The 16,337-nt window shown below is 48.9% G+C and overlaps 1 protein-coding gene across 2 annotated transcripts in view; it reads left to right on the top strand.

The window, feature by feature from the left end:
* Positions 1-111: 111 nt before the first annotated feature.
* Positions 112-16,337, top strand: part of utp20 (UTP20 small subunit processome component) — a 34,654-nt gene continuing 18,428 nt past the window's right edge. Inside the window, exons 1-26 of one of the 2 annotated variants that reach the window (XM_056578400.1) lie at positions 112-265; positions 741-821; positions 961-1,027; positions 3,055-3,187; positions 3,555-3,743; positions 4,192-4,273; positions 4,704-4,841; positions 5,478-5,633; positions 6,158-6,322; positions 6,969-7,103; positions 7,423-7,500; positions 7,647-7,828; positions 7,998-8,156; positions 8,282-8,370; positions 8,563-8,668; positions 10,031-10,181; positions 10,356-10,418; positions 10,746-10,913; positions 11,392-11,468; positions 11,862-11,941; positions 12,435-12,714; positions 13,143-13,343; positions 13,552-13,642; positions 14,089-14,174; positions 15,105-15,230; positions 16,135-16,301. In XM_056578400.1, the coding sequence (XP_056434375.1) occupies positions 215-265; positions 741-821; positions 961-1,027; positions 3,055-3,187; positions 3,555-3,743; positions 4,192-4,273; positions 4,704-4,841; positions 5,478-5,633; positions 6,158-6,322; positions 6,969-7,103; positions 7,423-7,500; positions 7,647-7,828; positions 7,998-8,156; positions 8,282-8,370; positions 8,563-8,668; positions 10,031-10,181; positions 10,356-10,418; positions 10,746-10,913; positions 11,392-11,468; positions 11,862-11,941; positions 12,435-12,714; positions 13,143-13,343; positions 13,552-13,642; positions 14,089-14,174; positions 15,105-15,230; positions 16,135-16,301 (3,301 nt within the window). In that variant the 5' untranslated portion in view covers positions 112-214. Of the gene's footprint in view, positions 266-740; positions 822-960; positions 1,028-3,054; positions 3,188-3,554; positions 3,744-4,191; positions 4,274-4,703; positions 4,842-5,477; positions 5,634-6,157; positions 6,323-6,968; positions 7,104-7,422; positions 7,501-7,646; positions 7,829-7,994; positions 8,157-8,281; positions 8,371-8,562; positions 8,669-10,030; positions 10,182-10,355; positions 10,419-10,745; positions 10,914-11,391; positions 11,469-11,861; positions 11,942-12,434; positions 12,715-13,142; positions 13,344-13,551; positions 13,643-14,088; positions 14,175-15,104; positions 15,231-16,134; positions 16,302-16,337 lie in introns of both variants that reach the window. The other variant, XM_056578399.1, reaches the window with a different exon arrangement.

Here is a 16,337-nt window from a genome sequence, read left to right as displayed (position 1 = left end):
ATAAAGTAACTTGTTGACTGACGTCACTGTGTGGGCGTGGTTTCCCCTGCCCTCCCGTGAGCACGTGGACACGGAGGAGCTCCCATGATGCACCATTCAACATGGCGGCGCCCCGGCAGCTACATGCGTGTAAACAGTTCTGAACACATTAGCCCATAAACCTTCCTTTTACTTGATTAATTTCGTTCTACGGACTTCTAGGAATACTGCAAACATGAAACTTAAGTCCAAATCGAGTTATCACAAATCGGAGAATACCTACAGGGTGAGTAGAGAGCAGAACAGGGCATGTTTCTACTGTAAGCCTGGTGGATCTCTGGTCTTCAACTTTAACTTCTGCTTTAAAACATGAACCCTTTTGCTGCCCTATAACAGATTCAACTGTATTTAATCGGTGACTTATATTCAGCAATGTCTGTTTTTAACCAGCTGTTTCTCTACTGTATGCTACTCTCATCTCGATAACAGCATTGCCTCGTTTTGTTTGCGTATACAACACTGCTGGTTGTTTTAATTGTGAATACTTCATGTTTTGAATTGATAGTATATGAAATATCTTCATATGCAATATTTAGGTTCTTCATCTGACTGAATGTTGTCTATCAGGCAACGGTCACCTGTCAGTCGAGGTTGTTGTTTAACAACAGTGTTATATCATAGGGATATGATATCGTCCACTGTCCATCCCCATCCCCTGATTGTTGTGAACATGATTATTGAAACAATGTTTTTTTTTGCAGTTTCTCACTTTCGCAGAAAGACTTGCAAATGTCAACATCGATGTCATCCATCGAATCGACCGGACGGGAACCTATGATGAAGTATGGAAGCATTAACTTAATTCATTAACATAATGCGTATAGCGAGAGTTCTGCTCATTCATATAATAACTGCCCTTGAATATTTCCTAATTGCGCCGTATTTACATGACTTATAATAACAAATGTTCCCCATTTACAGGAGGTAGACACATACTTCTTTGAAGGTCTGACAAAATGGAGAGACCTAAACTTGACAGACCACTTCTGTAAGTAACTCTGTTTTGTGTGTGTGTGCATGTCTTTTATTATCATAGTTTGGCCATTGGATATATCAATGTGTTCTAGCGCCTTATTTTAGTTTTATAGATGGTTAGATTGCTCCTGAAAAGTCACCTCTGATTTGTGTTGGGGGAGGTTGAGTATACATATAATAATGCTGAGCTTGAGTATTCTCTGCGAACCGACTCGGATCTCGGATCTGACGCCACGCCCACACTTCAAGCGTTTTATTATTTCGCTCGTCGGCCTTTGGAGGAAAACATGGACGCCACCCGGAAAGCTGTTGTCGCGGTAGCATTGGCAGAGGACCAGGCGCTCCAAAATAAGTAGAGTATAGGCCATAGGCAGAGATACGGACGCAGTAAGGTATTGCAGTAATACGAGTGATTGAAATTGCCATTTAAACCACCAAAGTGGTCCAAGCACAATGAAAACAGTTCATACTTCAAGTCACACTGGGCGCAGCCATCTTGAATTCTGTCTCGGAATTTTGCTCGGTCACCACTGAGTTCAACCGAGATGGAAGGGGCGTGTTTGTGCGTGTCTCTAGGCAACGTCCTCGGACCTCCGAGACAGATGGATAATAAAACGCAGCATAACATTGTAATAATATTGTAAAAATAATAGAGGGGCGGCATGTGTCTCAGGAGGTAGAGCGGGTTTGCTGGTAACGGAAGGTTGCTAATTCAAACCCCGGCTCCTCCTAGCTGAGTGTCGAGGTGTTCCTGAGCAAGACGCCTCTACCCCTAACTGCTCCCGACGAGCTGGGTGTCGCCCTGCATGGTGAATGAATAGATGAATGAATGAACAGGAGAACGCAGATCACCCATTGGCTGACGCTGGTCATGAGCATGTGATCTGAGCCAATCAGGGAAGAGAGACCCGATAGGGAGGATGCTTTCTCATAGAGAGAGAGACAGAGAGACGGAGAGCGAGAGACGGAGAGAGAGAGACAGAGACGGAGAGAGAGAGAGACATAGTGAAAGGGAGAGACAGACAGAGAGAGAGAGACAGAGAGGGAGAGAGAAAGACAGAAAGAGAGAGAGAGGGAGAGAGAGACAGAGACCACTATTCTACTATTTACATTGATCACACCCCCCAAGGGACTCAGGGTCGACTAACCCCCTTCCCCAGCATCATGGATACCTTGAAAACAACACCCCTCACCACCACACACACAGAGCCTATCGACTCAGAACAGATAACACCTTGACTTTGCTGTTCTCACGCATAGCATTGATTGAATACAATCAAGTCTGCTGTGTTGTGGATTTCTCTTTACTTATCTATTCCATCACTCTCCCTCTCTCAGTTTTTCTCGCCATCTCTCTATTAATCTGCTCTCGCAGTCTCTCCCACTCTCTCTTTGTCTTCCTCTCCCTCTTTTACTCCCATCTATAAGTCTCTGTCCCACTCGCTCTCATTGTCTCCCTCTCTCTTGCATTGAGTGAATACAAAGAAGTCTGCTTTGTTGTTGATCTCTCCTTCCTTATCTATTCCCTCACTCTCCCTCCCTCAGTCTATCTCTCCCTCTCTCTCCATTACTCCCCCATCTCAGTCTCTCCCACTCCCTCTCTTTACCTCCCTCTCTCTATATTACCCCGCCTGCTCAGTCTCTCCTCTCTCTCTCGCTCTTCCCTCCATCTCTCTGTATCTATCCTAGCCTCGACCTTGCATCCGCCCCATCGATTTGTCGAGAGATCGCAGACCCACATCTCCTCCATTCTTTAGTTATTGTGTCTTGCTCACGAGGTGTCTGTTAGCAAGACATCTCACCCTAAATGCTCCCAACGAGCTGGCTGTCGCCTTCCATGGGTGTTGCGCCGCCGTTGCTGTCTGAATGTGTGCATGAATGGGTGAATGTCAGGCAATAATGGGAAGCGCTTTCCAATATTCCGGTTTTTCAGTCCATTTACCATTTATTGTCCTCATGTTTTTACCAACACCTTTACGTTGTTGATGGTTCCCGTGTTTCTAATCCTTGTGTTAATGGTTTTCTGCCTCTCTGCAACAGTGGCCTTAATGAGGGACGTGTTCAACCAGTGCCAGACCTTCAACCTGCTGGTCTTCCACCAGAAGGCCGTGGTGGCCAGCCTGAAAGCCCACCTCGCCGTAAAGAACAGCATGGCCTACCAGCCCCTCCTCGAGTAAGTTTGTATGGGTGTGTGTGAGCTATATCTGTAGGCATCCTGGAGCAATACGCCCTGACCTGCTCATTAATGTCGTATGTGGATGAATGACTATGTAGTAAACAAAGGCTGTTGTTTACCTTCGGAGCATGACAATCTCTGAAGCTTTCTGTTTACTACATAAGGATTTATTCTGTTTTTAATGTTTTTTTTAACAGAAAAACGTCTAAAAGGAGATTTCTGTCAATCCGTATGGACAATATAGGAATCTGAATAAATGACTAAACATCGGATAAGACACTTAAAGCATTGTGATTGGTTAAGTGATTAATAATACACTATTGTATTATTAATACTCGCTCTCTCTCTCTCTCTCTCCCCCCAGCCTGGTGGTGCGGCTGGCCAGGGACCTCCAGACGGACTTCTACCCCCACTTCCCAGACTTCTTCCTGCTCATCACCCCGCTGCTGGAGACCCAGGACACGGAGGTGCTGGAGTGGGTCTTCACCTGCCTGTCTTACCTATACAAGTACCTGTGGAGGCTGATGACCCGGGACATGAGTAACATCTACAGGTGAGCAGGGGCTCCGTGCTCCTCAGGACAAACAGAAGACCCACAACCAGATACACAGAGTTTCAAAATGCACGTTTACCGTCTGCACTACAGTGACACACCGTAATATAAAGAAGCAAGTGCACATTTATTTGTAAATACGATTTTCACATTGTATAAGTTATCTAGATATCATCTGGTCTTATTTGAGAAAGGTCTTCTCTGTCTTGGACCTTCATACCGTAAAGCACCAGTATCCCCATGGTGTTTGTGTTAGCGTTATGAAGTGTTAGCTAGTGTTAGTCCTAATGAACACAAGCTCCCCTCTCCTATGTACTGGTGGGACTCTTGAGTGGGTCTAAAGCAGGCTTCTCTGTTCCAGGCTCTACAGCCCAATGGTGTTTTTCGTTTAAAGTGTTAATCCCCCTCCTCTGCGTGGCTCTGAAGGTTACCTGTTTCTCTCTTCCAGGCTCTACAGCCCCTTGCTGGCCCACAAGAAGGAGCACATCTGCAACTTTGCAGCCGAGAGCTTTTCCTTCCTGATGAGAAAGGTGGGTGTTGTGTTTTATGAGGCATCTTTTTTAAGTATCTTTTGATTGTATGATCTGTTATTGATGAGTATAAATGTCTCTGATGGCATGACGTTAATTAATGGTTGATATATACAAATCCTGTATCATCAACATGTATGAATATATTCTGTGTGATTGGTGTGTTCTAAATCTTGGCAGTAGCCGGTGTGCAGGTTTGTCTTTGGCGTGTTGTACTGCCAAACCTCACCTGTTAAACCTGACCCAAGGTGACGTCCTTAAGACACCACACTGATTAATGTTTTTTTTTTTAATCAATAAAACATAGCGTAATTTTTCATTTGAATGATTCGATATCCAGGGTCCATAGCCTTCATCTTACCATCCTCCAAGCGGAGTGCAATGTAGTGGTGGTTTGCAGCACCTACTGATGACTCTGTGTGTGTTCCAGGTCCCAGACATGGACGGCCTGCTGGTTCTCATGCTCTCTGACCTGAAGGCCCACCCTGAGAAGGCCAAAGGCGCCGGGCAGCTGCTGTTTGAGATGTGCAAGGGCGTCCGCTGCATGTTCCACTCCTGCGCCGAGAAGGTCGGCCATCCACTCTGATTTTATTACAATGTTTTCTGTGGAGTCTTAGCGGAGGCACTATTAAATTTGGATTCAAGAGATACACAGAGGTAGATGTAGATTTGCATTTGCTTGGTGTCCTCAGAATCAGACGGGTTGTTAAATTCAAAATTCATCTTGGTTTGTCCAGATGGGGTGTTCGCTGGGTTAGCATTGTCTCTCCGTGAGCCGCTACTATTGACTTGTTGCGGTAACCTCGCTACTGTTCATGTGAGGGTTCCAAATAGCTGCTCAGATTACAACGCAACAACAAGATTGTAGATTGTCTACAAACACAAAGATAAATGTACACTATACGTGGCGCTGTGATTAAAAGACTATCCAATAATCTAGGTAGCCTAATAATCGACTAAACAATCACAGTATTAGGCTACCTAATAATCATATAATAATAATGATAATAATGTATGTTTATATTTTTTAAACTTTTACTACTTTTTTTAGTTGCATGTGTTAATCTACACTTGGCGTAACCGGGCAGTTAGTCCTAACAGTTAGCTCATAGTTCCAGTGCCAGTTTAGCTGTGTGTTAGTAGTTACACTCTTGTGTTACTCCCTCCCTCCCTGATGATAAGATCACCTCCTCCCCCTCTGCAGGCCTTCCCCCTTGCTCTGAGGAAGCTGGGCCCCACCCTAGACCCTGCCCTCCGGTTGCCCTGGGACACGGTCAGGGACGCCCTGGATCAGATGGCTCAGGCCGCAGCCAATCACGTCGACAAGGAGCACTTCCTGGTTCTCTGGGAGTCCCTGCAGGTGAGGCCTCGTCATTGGCTGCATCGGGTGGGGATGTTAGGTCGTGCTCTTGTCCTTCTTCACAGCTCCTCGTCACGGTCAGACCAGCAAAGATCCCACCTTCAGTTTAAAGTGAAAGTGAAAGTAAACTAAATAAGGCAAAACTGATTCAATGTAAAAGCTTTAGGGTCATTCAACTCTGTTTACGTTACTTTGTTAGGTTGTTCATAGAAGCATTTAAAAGTCCTAGAAAAAGTCCTAAAAAGTTGTCAGGACGTATGTTGTACGTCCTTGCACGTCTTAAAAATAGTACTTTGAATTGTGTAGCATCTTATCCTAGCTATATCTGTTGTATACAGGGAAAGGGTTAACCTAACTGTTATTTGTGCTTTGCACTTGGTTCTATGAACATCCTTACTGTACCGACAGCGATACATTGTGGTTTCTCTTTCTTCTGCCAAATGTACAAATGTCGCTTTGGATAAATGCGTCTTCTAAATGCACTACCTGTAAATGTAACGGGGTGAATGGGGTGTGTGTGTCAGGCGTGTGTCGTGGAGGTGCTGGAGGTCCTGCAGAGGGAGGAGATGCCCGAAGGCGTGCTGAAGGAGCAGGTGGAGGAGCAGCTGGAGAGGCTGCTGTTTGTTCTCCACACCCTGGCCTCCCACAAGGACGGAGCCAAGGTCACCAAACCACAGGCGGTCTGCCAGGTAGGAGGTCCATCACTATAGCACCTATGGAGAGGTTAATATGGTGTTCCTTAGGAATGCACCAGTATGGCCTGTATTCATACGCTGCTCTAGGCCGATACATATATTGATAATCTTTTTCATAATCAATCAACTGTTGTGTTTTTCACCTACAAACACAGCAGCGTTAATTGTTTAGAAAGAAACAGCACTTTAGTTTCCAACGTTAGACATTTTGGCAGCTGTACATCAGTGACTGATACATCATTGTGCCCCTACTTTCCATGGTGCTGAAGCTGGCCGCACAGCATGTATCAACATAGAGGGTCAAGATCGTATCTAATGTGTAGAAACCATTGATACCGTTACCATTGTGAGGTCGTGGATGAAACTGTTAGCATAGTGATGTTTAGCTATACTGTCATTCTTTTACCATAGCGCCGTGTTTCGGTTACCATAGCGACGTGGTGCCGTTACCATAGCGACGTGATGCGGTTACTACAGCGTCGTCATGCGGTTACACAACGACGTGACGCTGTCGCCATGGCGACGTCATGCGGTTGACGTAACAATGTGCTGCTGTCACCATAGTGACCTGATGCGGTGACCATAGCGACGTGACGCTGTTTCCATAGCGATGTGTCACCATCTCTCTCTCTCTGTGCAGACGGTGATGAAGGTGGTCCGGACCCCGGGACTCCCCGCCTCCTGCTCTCAGCTCCTCCTCCAGATCACCTCCTCCCTGCTGCTGGGGGAGAACATCTTCCTGCCCTCCCCCTTCATCCAGGAGACGGTGCAAACGGTACTGTGTGTGTGTGTGTGTGTGTGTGTCTGAAAGGAGATGTGTGTTTCTTTCTGTGTGCGCATGTCTAAGGGTTTGTGTCTAGGACCATGCAATGTGTTTGTGTGGTCTGACGTCTCTCTCTCTCTCTCTCTCTCTCTCTCTCTCTCTCTCTCTCTCTCTCTCTCTCTCTCTCTCTCTCTCTCTCTCTCTCTCTCGCCCCCTCTCTCTCTCGCCCCCTCTCTCTCTCGCCCTCTCTCTCTCTCTCTCTCTCTCTCTCTCTCTCTCTCTCGCCCCCGCCTCTCTCTCTCTCTCCCTCCCCCCTCTCTCTCCCTCCCAGGTGTTTGCCAGTGATATAGATCAGGACCTGATTCTGGAGTTCACCAAGGAGATGTTCACCATGAAGCAGTTTGAAAAGGTGTGAGCCGGGCTGGGGGGGGGTCCAACATCTCATGGACCAAAAACAAATCAGACTACTACCGCTTCACCAGGTTGGAGGGTTGGTTACATCTGTTCCTAAATGTAGTTTGTAACCCTTATCTCCCCCCCCCCCCCCCCCCCCAGCTCTTCCTGCCCACCCTGCTGCGGTTCTCCTCCGGTCTGCTGCGCAGCGCGGACCCCAGCACCCCCCAGCGGGGCCTGGAGGTCCTGGTGCAGCTCATCCTCTCCAAGGCCCCCCCGCCCAGCGACGGCTCCATGGCCTTCGAGGTCTACCCCCTGCTGTTCACCGGCGCCCCGCCCCAGGGGTGAGTCACAGCGGCGCTGCAGGGAAACCTTTAGCAGACGCTTTTATCCAAAGCGACTTTGATAGAGAAACAATATATCGCTGTTGTTACAGTAAGGATGTGCCAACCACTAACACTTGTTAATACGGCTGTCTGTTGTGAATCCTAACATGTGTTCTTACCCCAGCAGCAAAGAGACCCCCCAGGCCGGATCCTGTGACCCAGAGGAGCAGGATGAGAGCCGGCTGGTCCCAGAACAGATTCTGTCTCTGATCCAGCTGCCTCTAGACCAGCCCATCTCTGACCTGTCACTCCCCTGGGCCGCCCTGGTGCTGCTGCCCCACCTCAGGTATGCTCTGTTCTCTCTCTTCTCTCTCGATCGGTCGTACATTGAGTTCCACCTTTTGGCGGTGCTCTAAGTGGTTGTTTCCGATCCTGAAGCGAGGCTAAATGGTGGTTGTGGTTCCCCTGCAGGCCTCTGGCCGGCACCAGTGTGGTTCCAGCCGTCACAGACCTCCTGAACCGCCTCCTGGGTCTGATCCAGACCCAGGAACTCGGGAAAGGTGAGCCCAAGTTAGACTGTACACCTACATTGTGCAACTGTAACCACTGCTTCTGTTTTGTTCTAGATATGTTCTGAATGTTCAGTTACTACTAAACCCTAATCTGATAAGATACATGCCTCTCCCTCCCTCCCTCCCTCCCTCCCTCCCTCCCTCCCTCCCTCCCTCCCTCCCTCTCTCCCCCTCGCCCAGCGGGTCTGTTTGTGGCCAGACAGGCTCTCAGCTGTCTGCTCACCCTGGATAGCTCCGCCCACCTGCTCTCATTGGTGCCAGTGGACAAGGTCGTGGCCACCCTGCAGTGAGTACTTCTCCCGTGTGTGTGAGATAAAGATGTATGCGTGTTTGTGTGTGTGTGTGTGTGTGTGAGAGATACAGATGTGTGTGTGTGTGTGTGTAAATGTTTGTATGTCTGTGTTGGTTAGACACAGGTGTGTGTGTGTTGGTGAGATACATGTGTGTGTGTGTGTGTGTGTTCGTGAGATAAGAGTGTGTGTTAAAGATGTCTAGGAATGACACAGAGTAGATAGGGTGTGTGTGTGGTGATATGGGTGTATGTCATCAATCTACCAATATCTACTCAGAGTGGGTAGAGAGTGAGGTCCTAAATTTAGCCTCGCGTTCCGATAACAACCCGAAACAATGGAACGAGGCCACGGTTAGAATACAAAGTAACGGAGTCAAGGACACACAACTTCTCTTCTCTCTAGGTGTGTTTCTGAGTTCATGCCAGTACGATTCATGTATCGTCTGGGCGACAGCGCGCTACTTTGTGAGTTCATGTTCATTCAGATCCGTTGTTCGCGGAGGGCATTTCAGAGTCGGATGGCGGGAAGACGAAGGGATGAAGGGACGATCGAGGCGTATCGGCCGCCCTCACGAGCACATTAAAAGAGAAACAAATGCTAGTGTGCCGCGATGTTCAAGAGGTCTCTTGTCATCCGGCGCCAGAGTCGGACCAGTGCACTCCACTGGTTACTGGGCGGGACCGCGCTCCTTTGATCCTCCCCCCCACTGGGCCCACAGAGTTATGAGCTCCCCCACCCAGGGTTTACCCCCTGGTGGGTGCGGGTGCGGGTGCGGGTGCGGGTGCGTGTGCGTGTGTGTGTGTGTGTGTGTGTGTGTGTGTGTGTGTGTGTGTGTGTGTGTGTGTGTGTGTGTGTGTGTGTGTGTGTGTGTGTGTGTGTGTGTGTGTGTGTGTGTGTGTGTGTGTGTGTGTGTGTGTGTGCGCGCGCGCGCGAGTAAATGGCTCTTCTGTGGTAGGAATCTAGCTAGATCTCTTCCGGATATCTGACTCCAAGGTCAGGGTATCAGGGCTGAGGCTTGGCTCTGTGACCTGGGGCTCCGTCTGTCGCTCTGGGCCTGGCGGTTCAGAACCTAGAGATCCCTGCGTGGAAGTCTGTGCTCTGTCCTTTTTTGTGAACCTCTATGGTGTATATAGTTGGTTCTACATGGGCCAATACACTTTTCCAGATTTCTGAAATAAGTTTGAATCAAAAGGTGAAATCCTCCTGAAACAGCTTTTCAGCTGAAATAAGGATTGCTGGTGTTTTCCATATTTTTTTCTTTAAATGCTTTTTAATGGGATGGATACCATGGTTACCATGGTTACTGCAGGCCTTTCTCTTGACGCCATCTTCTTCTCATTTCCTGTTGCGGACAGGAAGTACCCCACAGATCTGTCTGCGCTGTTGCTGGGCGACCTCTACTACACCCGCCTGGCCCTCGGGGGCCTCTCCGAGCACAGGACCCACAATGCATTGCTGGAGGTGTACCAGATTCTTCACGCCAACGTGTCGTCCAACATTGCCAAGGTAACAAGCGGCTCCAGGAAGTGAGCAGGGTGCTTTGGTACGATGATCCGATGTCCTTTATCCTCCAAGGGCTTGAGCTTGAACAGTCCGCTTTAAGTTAGCATCAGTTCCGATTAAAAATGCATAAATTATGACATCACTAACTCCAGACACTCCCATTGTTTTTTTTCCCAGATCCGCCTCTTGACGCTCAGGATATTCACTCACTTTGCGGCGGAGCTTCCTGTCCAGACAGAGGTAAGACAAACAGGAGGGACACTGCAGTGAAGTCCGTCTGACTTCCTGCCCTTATGTCTGTCGGCCTGTCTGTTTGAACATCTGTCTGTCTGATGGTGCTGTCCATCCATCATGCTAATGCTCCATGTGTCTTATCTATTTCTCTGTGTTGGTTGACCAGTCGGGGATCAATCTATCTCTCTGTCTGTCTGTCTGTCTTGGCCTATATGTCTGTCTATCTGCTGCTCTATCCATCTCTCTGGTCTGCGTGGTCTGTGTATGTGTGTTGCGTCTCCCCCCGGTCGCTCTGTCTGAGGCTGATCCCTCCCTCTCTCTCTCCGTCTCCAGGGCGAGGAGAGCGAGGCGGTGCAGCCCGTGTTCGCCGTGTGCCTGCAGGCAGAGCGCGTCCCGGCCACCGTGCAGGACTACAGAGAGAAGCTGCTGCACCTCCGCAAGCTGAGGCACGACCTGGTCCAGGGCTGCCTGCCGCAGGGGCCCCCCGGAACCTTCCAGCAGGTGAGGAGCCCACCGTCGCCTGCCGATGGGGTCACCGTGGCAACGCGGCCCCCTTCCCCCCCCCCCACCTGATGCTAGTCCCCTGCCTAGTGTTAAAGTTAAAAACAAATGCATTCTCCTGACTCGGTAGAGATAGTTTTATTTTATTTAGGGGTGGGACTATATTGATGTTCAGACTGTTTGTCTGTTTCTTACAAGAGCCACTCCGACTCACATCAAGCTGATTTATGTGTGGGCATGCAGTCATTAATTATTTATCCTATGGATGACAATTAGAGTCCATATTTAAATCGTAATTCTACATTTTATACGATTTGGTTCATTTCACTTGAGATTTGGGCGTTCTGGTGACTGGTTTTCCTCTAAAACCAGTGATTTGAAGTCCCCCCAGCGGTCGCTGACTGACAGTTGATTGGTCAATCCAACGGTCGGACCTGTGGCATCACACCAGCCGTGACATGTATGTGTGTGTGTTCAGGTGCCGCTGCGCTACCTGATAGCGATGCTCTACATCAACTTCAAGTCTCTATGGGACCCTGTCATCGAGCTGCTGGTGTAAGTACCTGTTAGCACTACTCGTACATTTACTCAGATACGCCTTTTCACTGTTTAGGCCTCATTTTAGTACGCTAGGGCTTTTAGCGCTTTGTTTTTTGGGAAGATCATTCTAATTAATTCTGTTGATCTTAAATCAGTGAATGTATATAGTGTGAAAAGTCGATCTATATGCATTGTTTTTTTTGCATAGGTTTTGAGCATAACGTATATTTTATGAAGGGAGAGGATACTGTAGCAGTTAGGGAATTTGACTCTGAGCTGATTTGAATCCCAATGTCCTTAGTCTACCTGCTGGAATCATTCTAATCATCATTCTGGAAAGAAAAAAAAAGACTCAAGAGTCTAAGATGTACCTTGTGTGACCTGTTGATTTGTTGTTCTGGACCCCAGGAGCCACGCCCGAGGGATGGACAACAAGAGCTTCTGGCAGGTCTTCTACGAACACCTGCAGACCGTGGCGGGACTGGCAGGTAGGAGACCCAGATCTCACCGATTTAAAGTCTCCTACAGATTTAAACAGACTCTTGTTTCAGACCTATACTTTAAATAGCCTTTATTTAGTTTGCAAAGGTTTTTAAAAGTCAGATTAACAGAAGCTTGGCTGTTAGCGACCATGCTAACCGCAATGTTAGCCCACTTATAGCTTGCTAGAAGGGCTAGCCTGGATGTTGAATCAGGATGTGTATTACACGTTTCCCTGAGGGATGGATTGGTTATTATTAATCAGCACAACTACTTTACATGATTTTAAGTTTATTAAGCATTTCTTTTTTAATTAAACTATCCTTTACCTTTTTATAGTACTAGTTTTTACGGCGTTTAGCAGACGCCTTTATCCAAAGTTACTTGCAGTGATTCAGAAGGGGTGCCGTTAACGAGCAGGTAGCTGTGAGGGCATCTTGCCGAAGGACGCCTCCAGGTGCGCAATCTCACCCACGACCTTTCTGTCAACGTGTGCCTCAGAAAAAGAGCTGCAGCGTCGCGGGGAGGACCGCGACGAGGACGACAGCGACGACGAGGACGACGACCAATCAGATCTGTCCGGAGAGGCGGGCTGCGACGTCATCGAGAGCGGCGACGTGGGCGTGCTGTTCCTGGAGCAGGCCAAGCTGACCTCCGACACCGGCGCCAGGACGGACTTCACCAACTTCCGCACCCTGCTGTGGCGCGCCATGACCCACTTCCCCGACTGTGTGGAGCCGCGCAGCCGGGAGCTCACCCCGCTCTTCCTGCAGTTCATCAGGTTCAGATCCCCTTCTCCTCCTTCTGTTAGGCCAGAGGTCATCAGGTTCAGACCCCCTGCTCCTCCTTCTGTCAGGCTAGTGGTCATCAGGTTCAGATCCCCTTGTCCTCCGGGTTGGCTGGTAACCGGAAGGTTGCTAGTTGGATCCCCGGCTCCTCCTAGCTGATTGTCGAGGTGTCCCTGACCAAGACACCTGACCCTACCTGTTCCTGACGAGCTGACTGTCGCCCTGCATCGTTGACTCTGCCGTCGGTGTGTGAATGTGTTACATTATACAGAACGTGCCGTTAATCATGCGAAGAAGAGGGCTCAAAAACAACTTGAGACGATTGGCTGTCAACAAAGCAATTTGTTACTGATGTTTCCGCCAGCCAATCGCTTCGTGTATTGTAACTCACATCCCGCCCTACCTTTGTTCTGATTGGCAGCAATGAGTATTTCCCCGCGGACCTGCTGGTGGCGCCCACCCAGGACCTGAGGAAGAAGGAAAGCCCCGCCCCCAAGGATGCGGAGATGTCTGGGGAGGGAGAGGAGGACCAGGACTCTGAGGAGGAGGAAGAGGAGGAGGAGGAGGAGAAGGCTAGAGGGAGACGCCAGAAGAAGCCCGTCCCCAAACGAGCGGCGGCTAAGTATGACAACATTCCGAGGAGGAACCTCTGATGTCTCCTCATGAATATTCATCACCCTCTTAAACTGAAACACATGCCACCATGTTGTAATATAGACCAAAACTGTTAATTGTGGTCGTTGGCGGTTTAAAGATGTTTAGATCAAGGATTTGATGTATTAAATGTGTTAAATTAATTAGCTTCTTTCTTCTCCCCTTCACCCTCCCAGACAACTGATTTCCCACATGAAAGTGTTTGCTAAGTTCTCCAACCCCCGCTCCCTCTACATGGAGCCTCGTCTCAACGAGCTCTACCACCAGGTAACGAGTGAAGACCCATCTCCTACAGGCCATGTTCACTGCATGTATCATGTATTCTAGCAGGTATCACTGCGTAGTGAATGTCCCCTGATGCTGTCTGTTTCTCCTCCTGATGCTCTGTCTGTTTCTCCTCCTGATGCTCTGTGTCTGTTTATCCTCCTGATGCTCTGTCTGTTTCTCCTCCTGATGCTCTGTCTGTTTCTCCTCCTGATGCTCTGTCTGTTTCTCCTCCTGATGCTCTGTCTGTTTCTCCTCCTGATGCTCTCTCTGTCTGTTCCTCCTCCTGATGCTCTGTCTGTTTCTCCTCCTGATGCTCTCTCTGTCTGTTCCTCCTCCTGTTGCTCTCTGTGTCTGTTCCTCCTCTCCTGATGCTCTGTCTGTCTCTAATGCTCTCTGTCTGATTAACTCTTTAGGTTTCCCCTACTGATTCTTTGTCTGTTCCCCAGCTGCTCTGTCACCACGAACAGGAGATCCAGAAAGCTGCGCTAGACTGCATCCTGACCTACAGGGACCCACACATAGTGCCCTACAAGTGAGTGTCTCCCACCTACCTCCCCCCTCTCTTTCCCTCTCTCCCAAACACCTTTCCCTTCGCTTTCTCTCTTTCCCTCTCTCCCACTTACCTCCCCTCTTTCCCTCTCTCCTTCCCTCCCTCCCCTTTTCACCTCCCTCTCTCCCCTCTCTTTCTCTTCCACCCCTCTCTCTTTCCCCCATCCCCTTTCCTCCCTATCCCCCCCACGTTCTCTCTCTCCCTATATCTCTCTCTCTCCCTATATCTCTCGCTCTCTCTCTCTCTGACTCTCTCCCCTGATATAGATCAGAGTCTGTATTTCCCAGAGTCTCCTCTCTTGCAGGAAGCTCTCTGGTCTTTTTGGAGGAATGTTAACAGGCCGGCTGAACAATGGGGGTAGCTGGTTCTGCGCCCGGTGGCGTGTCATTAAGCTATCTGGTTCCAGCGCCGGGAGCCCCCTGAGAGACGCCTGGCTATGAGGGCCCTCCATTGTAGTAGAGCGGTCCTAATGGATCTGGGGACTGGACAGGGTTTAAATGTGAGGCACATCATCGCATTTCAGGGATGATTAGCAGAATCGCAAATATCATATTACCGTATTCGAGACTTTGAAAAATGTCACACAGATCTCACCGATTTAAAGTCTCCTACAGATTTAAACAGACTCCTGTTTCTAACCTATACTATAAATACCCTTTATTTAGTTTGCAAACGTATTTAAAGTAAATAGCAGAAGAAGACTTTTCAATAAACATTTAAAATATGAGGATGAAGAAACAGAAGAAAAATTTGCAAATTAAAAACAAAATAGCAGTAAAACGACCAATCAAACCCTGGTTTGGGTTGATGACTGGTTAGCCTGTGTATCAACGCGGGTCTGAGAGGGACTGAATGAAGACACTGCGGTCTGCGTGATGTGTTGCGTGATGTTTCACCCCCGTCTCGTTTCAGGGAGAACCTGGGGAGGCTTCTGGACGACAAGCACTTCAAGGAGGAGATCGTTCACTTCAACATCTCTGAGGAGGGCGAGGCAGTGGACCCCCTGCACAGAGTCACCCTCATCCCCCTGCTGATGAGGTCTGTCTGCCCGCCTGTCTGTCTGCCCGCCTGTCTGTTACCCTCCTCTCATCGACCTGCCTGTCTGTCTCCCTATCATCAACATGTCTGTCTGTCTGTCTCCTTATCATCAACATGTCTGTCTGTCTCCTTATCATCAACATGCTTGTCTGTCTCCTTCTCATCAACATGTCTGTCTGTCTCCTTATCATCAACATGTCTGTCTGTCTCCTTCTCGTCAACATGTCTGTCTGTCTCCTTATCGTCAACATGTCTGTCTGTCTCCTTATCGTCAACATGTCTGTCTGTCTCCTTATCGTCAACATGTCTGTCTGTCTCCTTCTCATCAACATGTCTGTCTGTCTCCTTATCATCAACATGTCTGTCTGTCTCCTTATCATCAACATGTCTGTCTGTCTCCTTATCATCAACATGTGTGTCTGTCTCCTTATCATCAACATGTCTGTCTGTCTCCTTATCATCAACATGCCTGTCTGTCTCCTTATCATCAACATGTCTGTCTGTCTCCTTCTCATCAACATGCCTGTCTGTCTCCTTCTCATCAACATGTCTATCTGTCTCCTTCTCATCAACATGTCTATCTGTCTCCTTATCATCAACATGTCTGTCTGTCTCCTTAACACCAACATGTCTGTCTGTCTCCTTATCACCAACATGTCTGTCTGTCTCCTTATCACCAACATGTCTGTCTGTCTCCTTATCACCAACATGTCTGTCTTCCGGTCTGTTTGTCTGTCTGTTATTCCTCCTGTTGTGTTGTTGTTTCCCTTGTTTGCATCGTTGCTGTTGAAAGGCCTCGTTGTGGCTCGTTGTAGCCCCCACATTAGCTGATGCGTGTGCCCCGGCCCTGTACCGCCCCCACCTTAAGTAACGTGTCTGCCCCCCCCCCCTCCCCTCCCCTCAGGATCCTGTTCGGCCGCCTGCGCTCTAAGGGCAGCAGTAAGTTCCAGGGCAAGGCGTCGGCGTCGGTGCGCTCCTCCATCGTGCTGCGCTTCCTGGGGGGCTGCCAGGCCGAGGAGCTGGGCATGTTCATCAGCCTGCTGCTGGAGCCGCTGGGCCACCACGCTCAGGGTGAGGGTTCCTCCGTCTCACAGCGCCCCTACTTCA

This window comes from Gadus chalcogrammus, chromosome 19, assembly GCF_026213295.1.
Source record: "Gadus chalcogrammus isolate NIFS_2021 chromosome 19, NIFS_Gcha_1.0, whole genome shotgun sequence".
In the NCBI taxonomy this organism is placed as follows: Eukaryota; Metazoa; Chordata; class Actinopteri; order Gadiformes; family Gadidae; genus Gadus; species Gadus chalcogrammus.
Note: the sequence above shows the minus strand (reverse complement) of the source record. Positions and strands in the feature narration are given on the sequence as shown.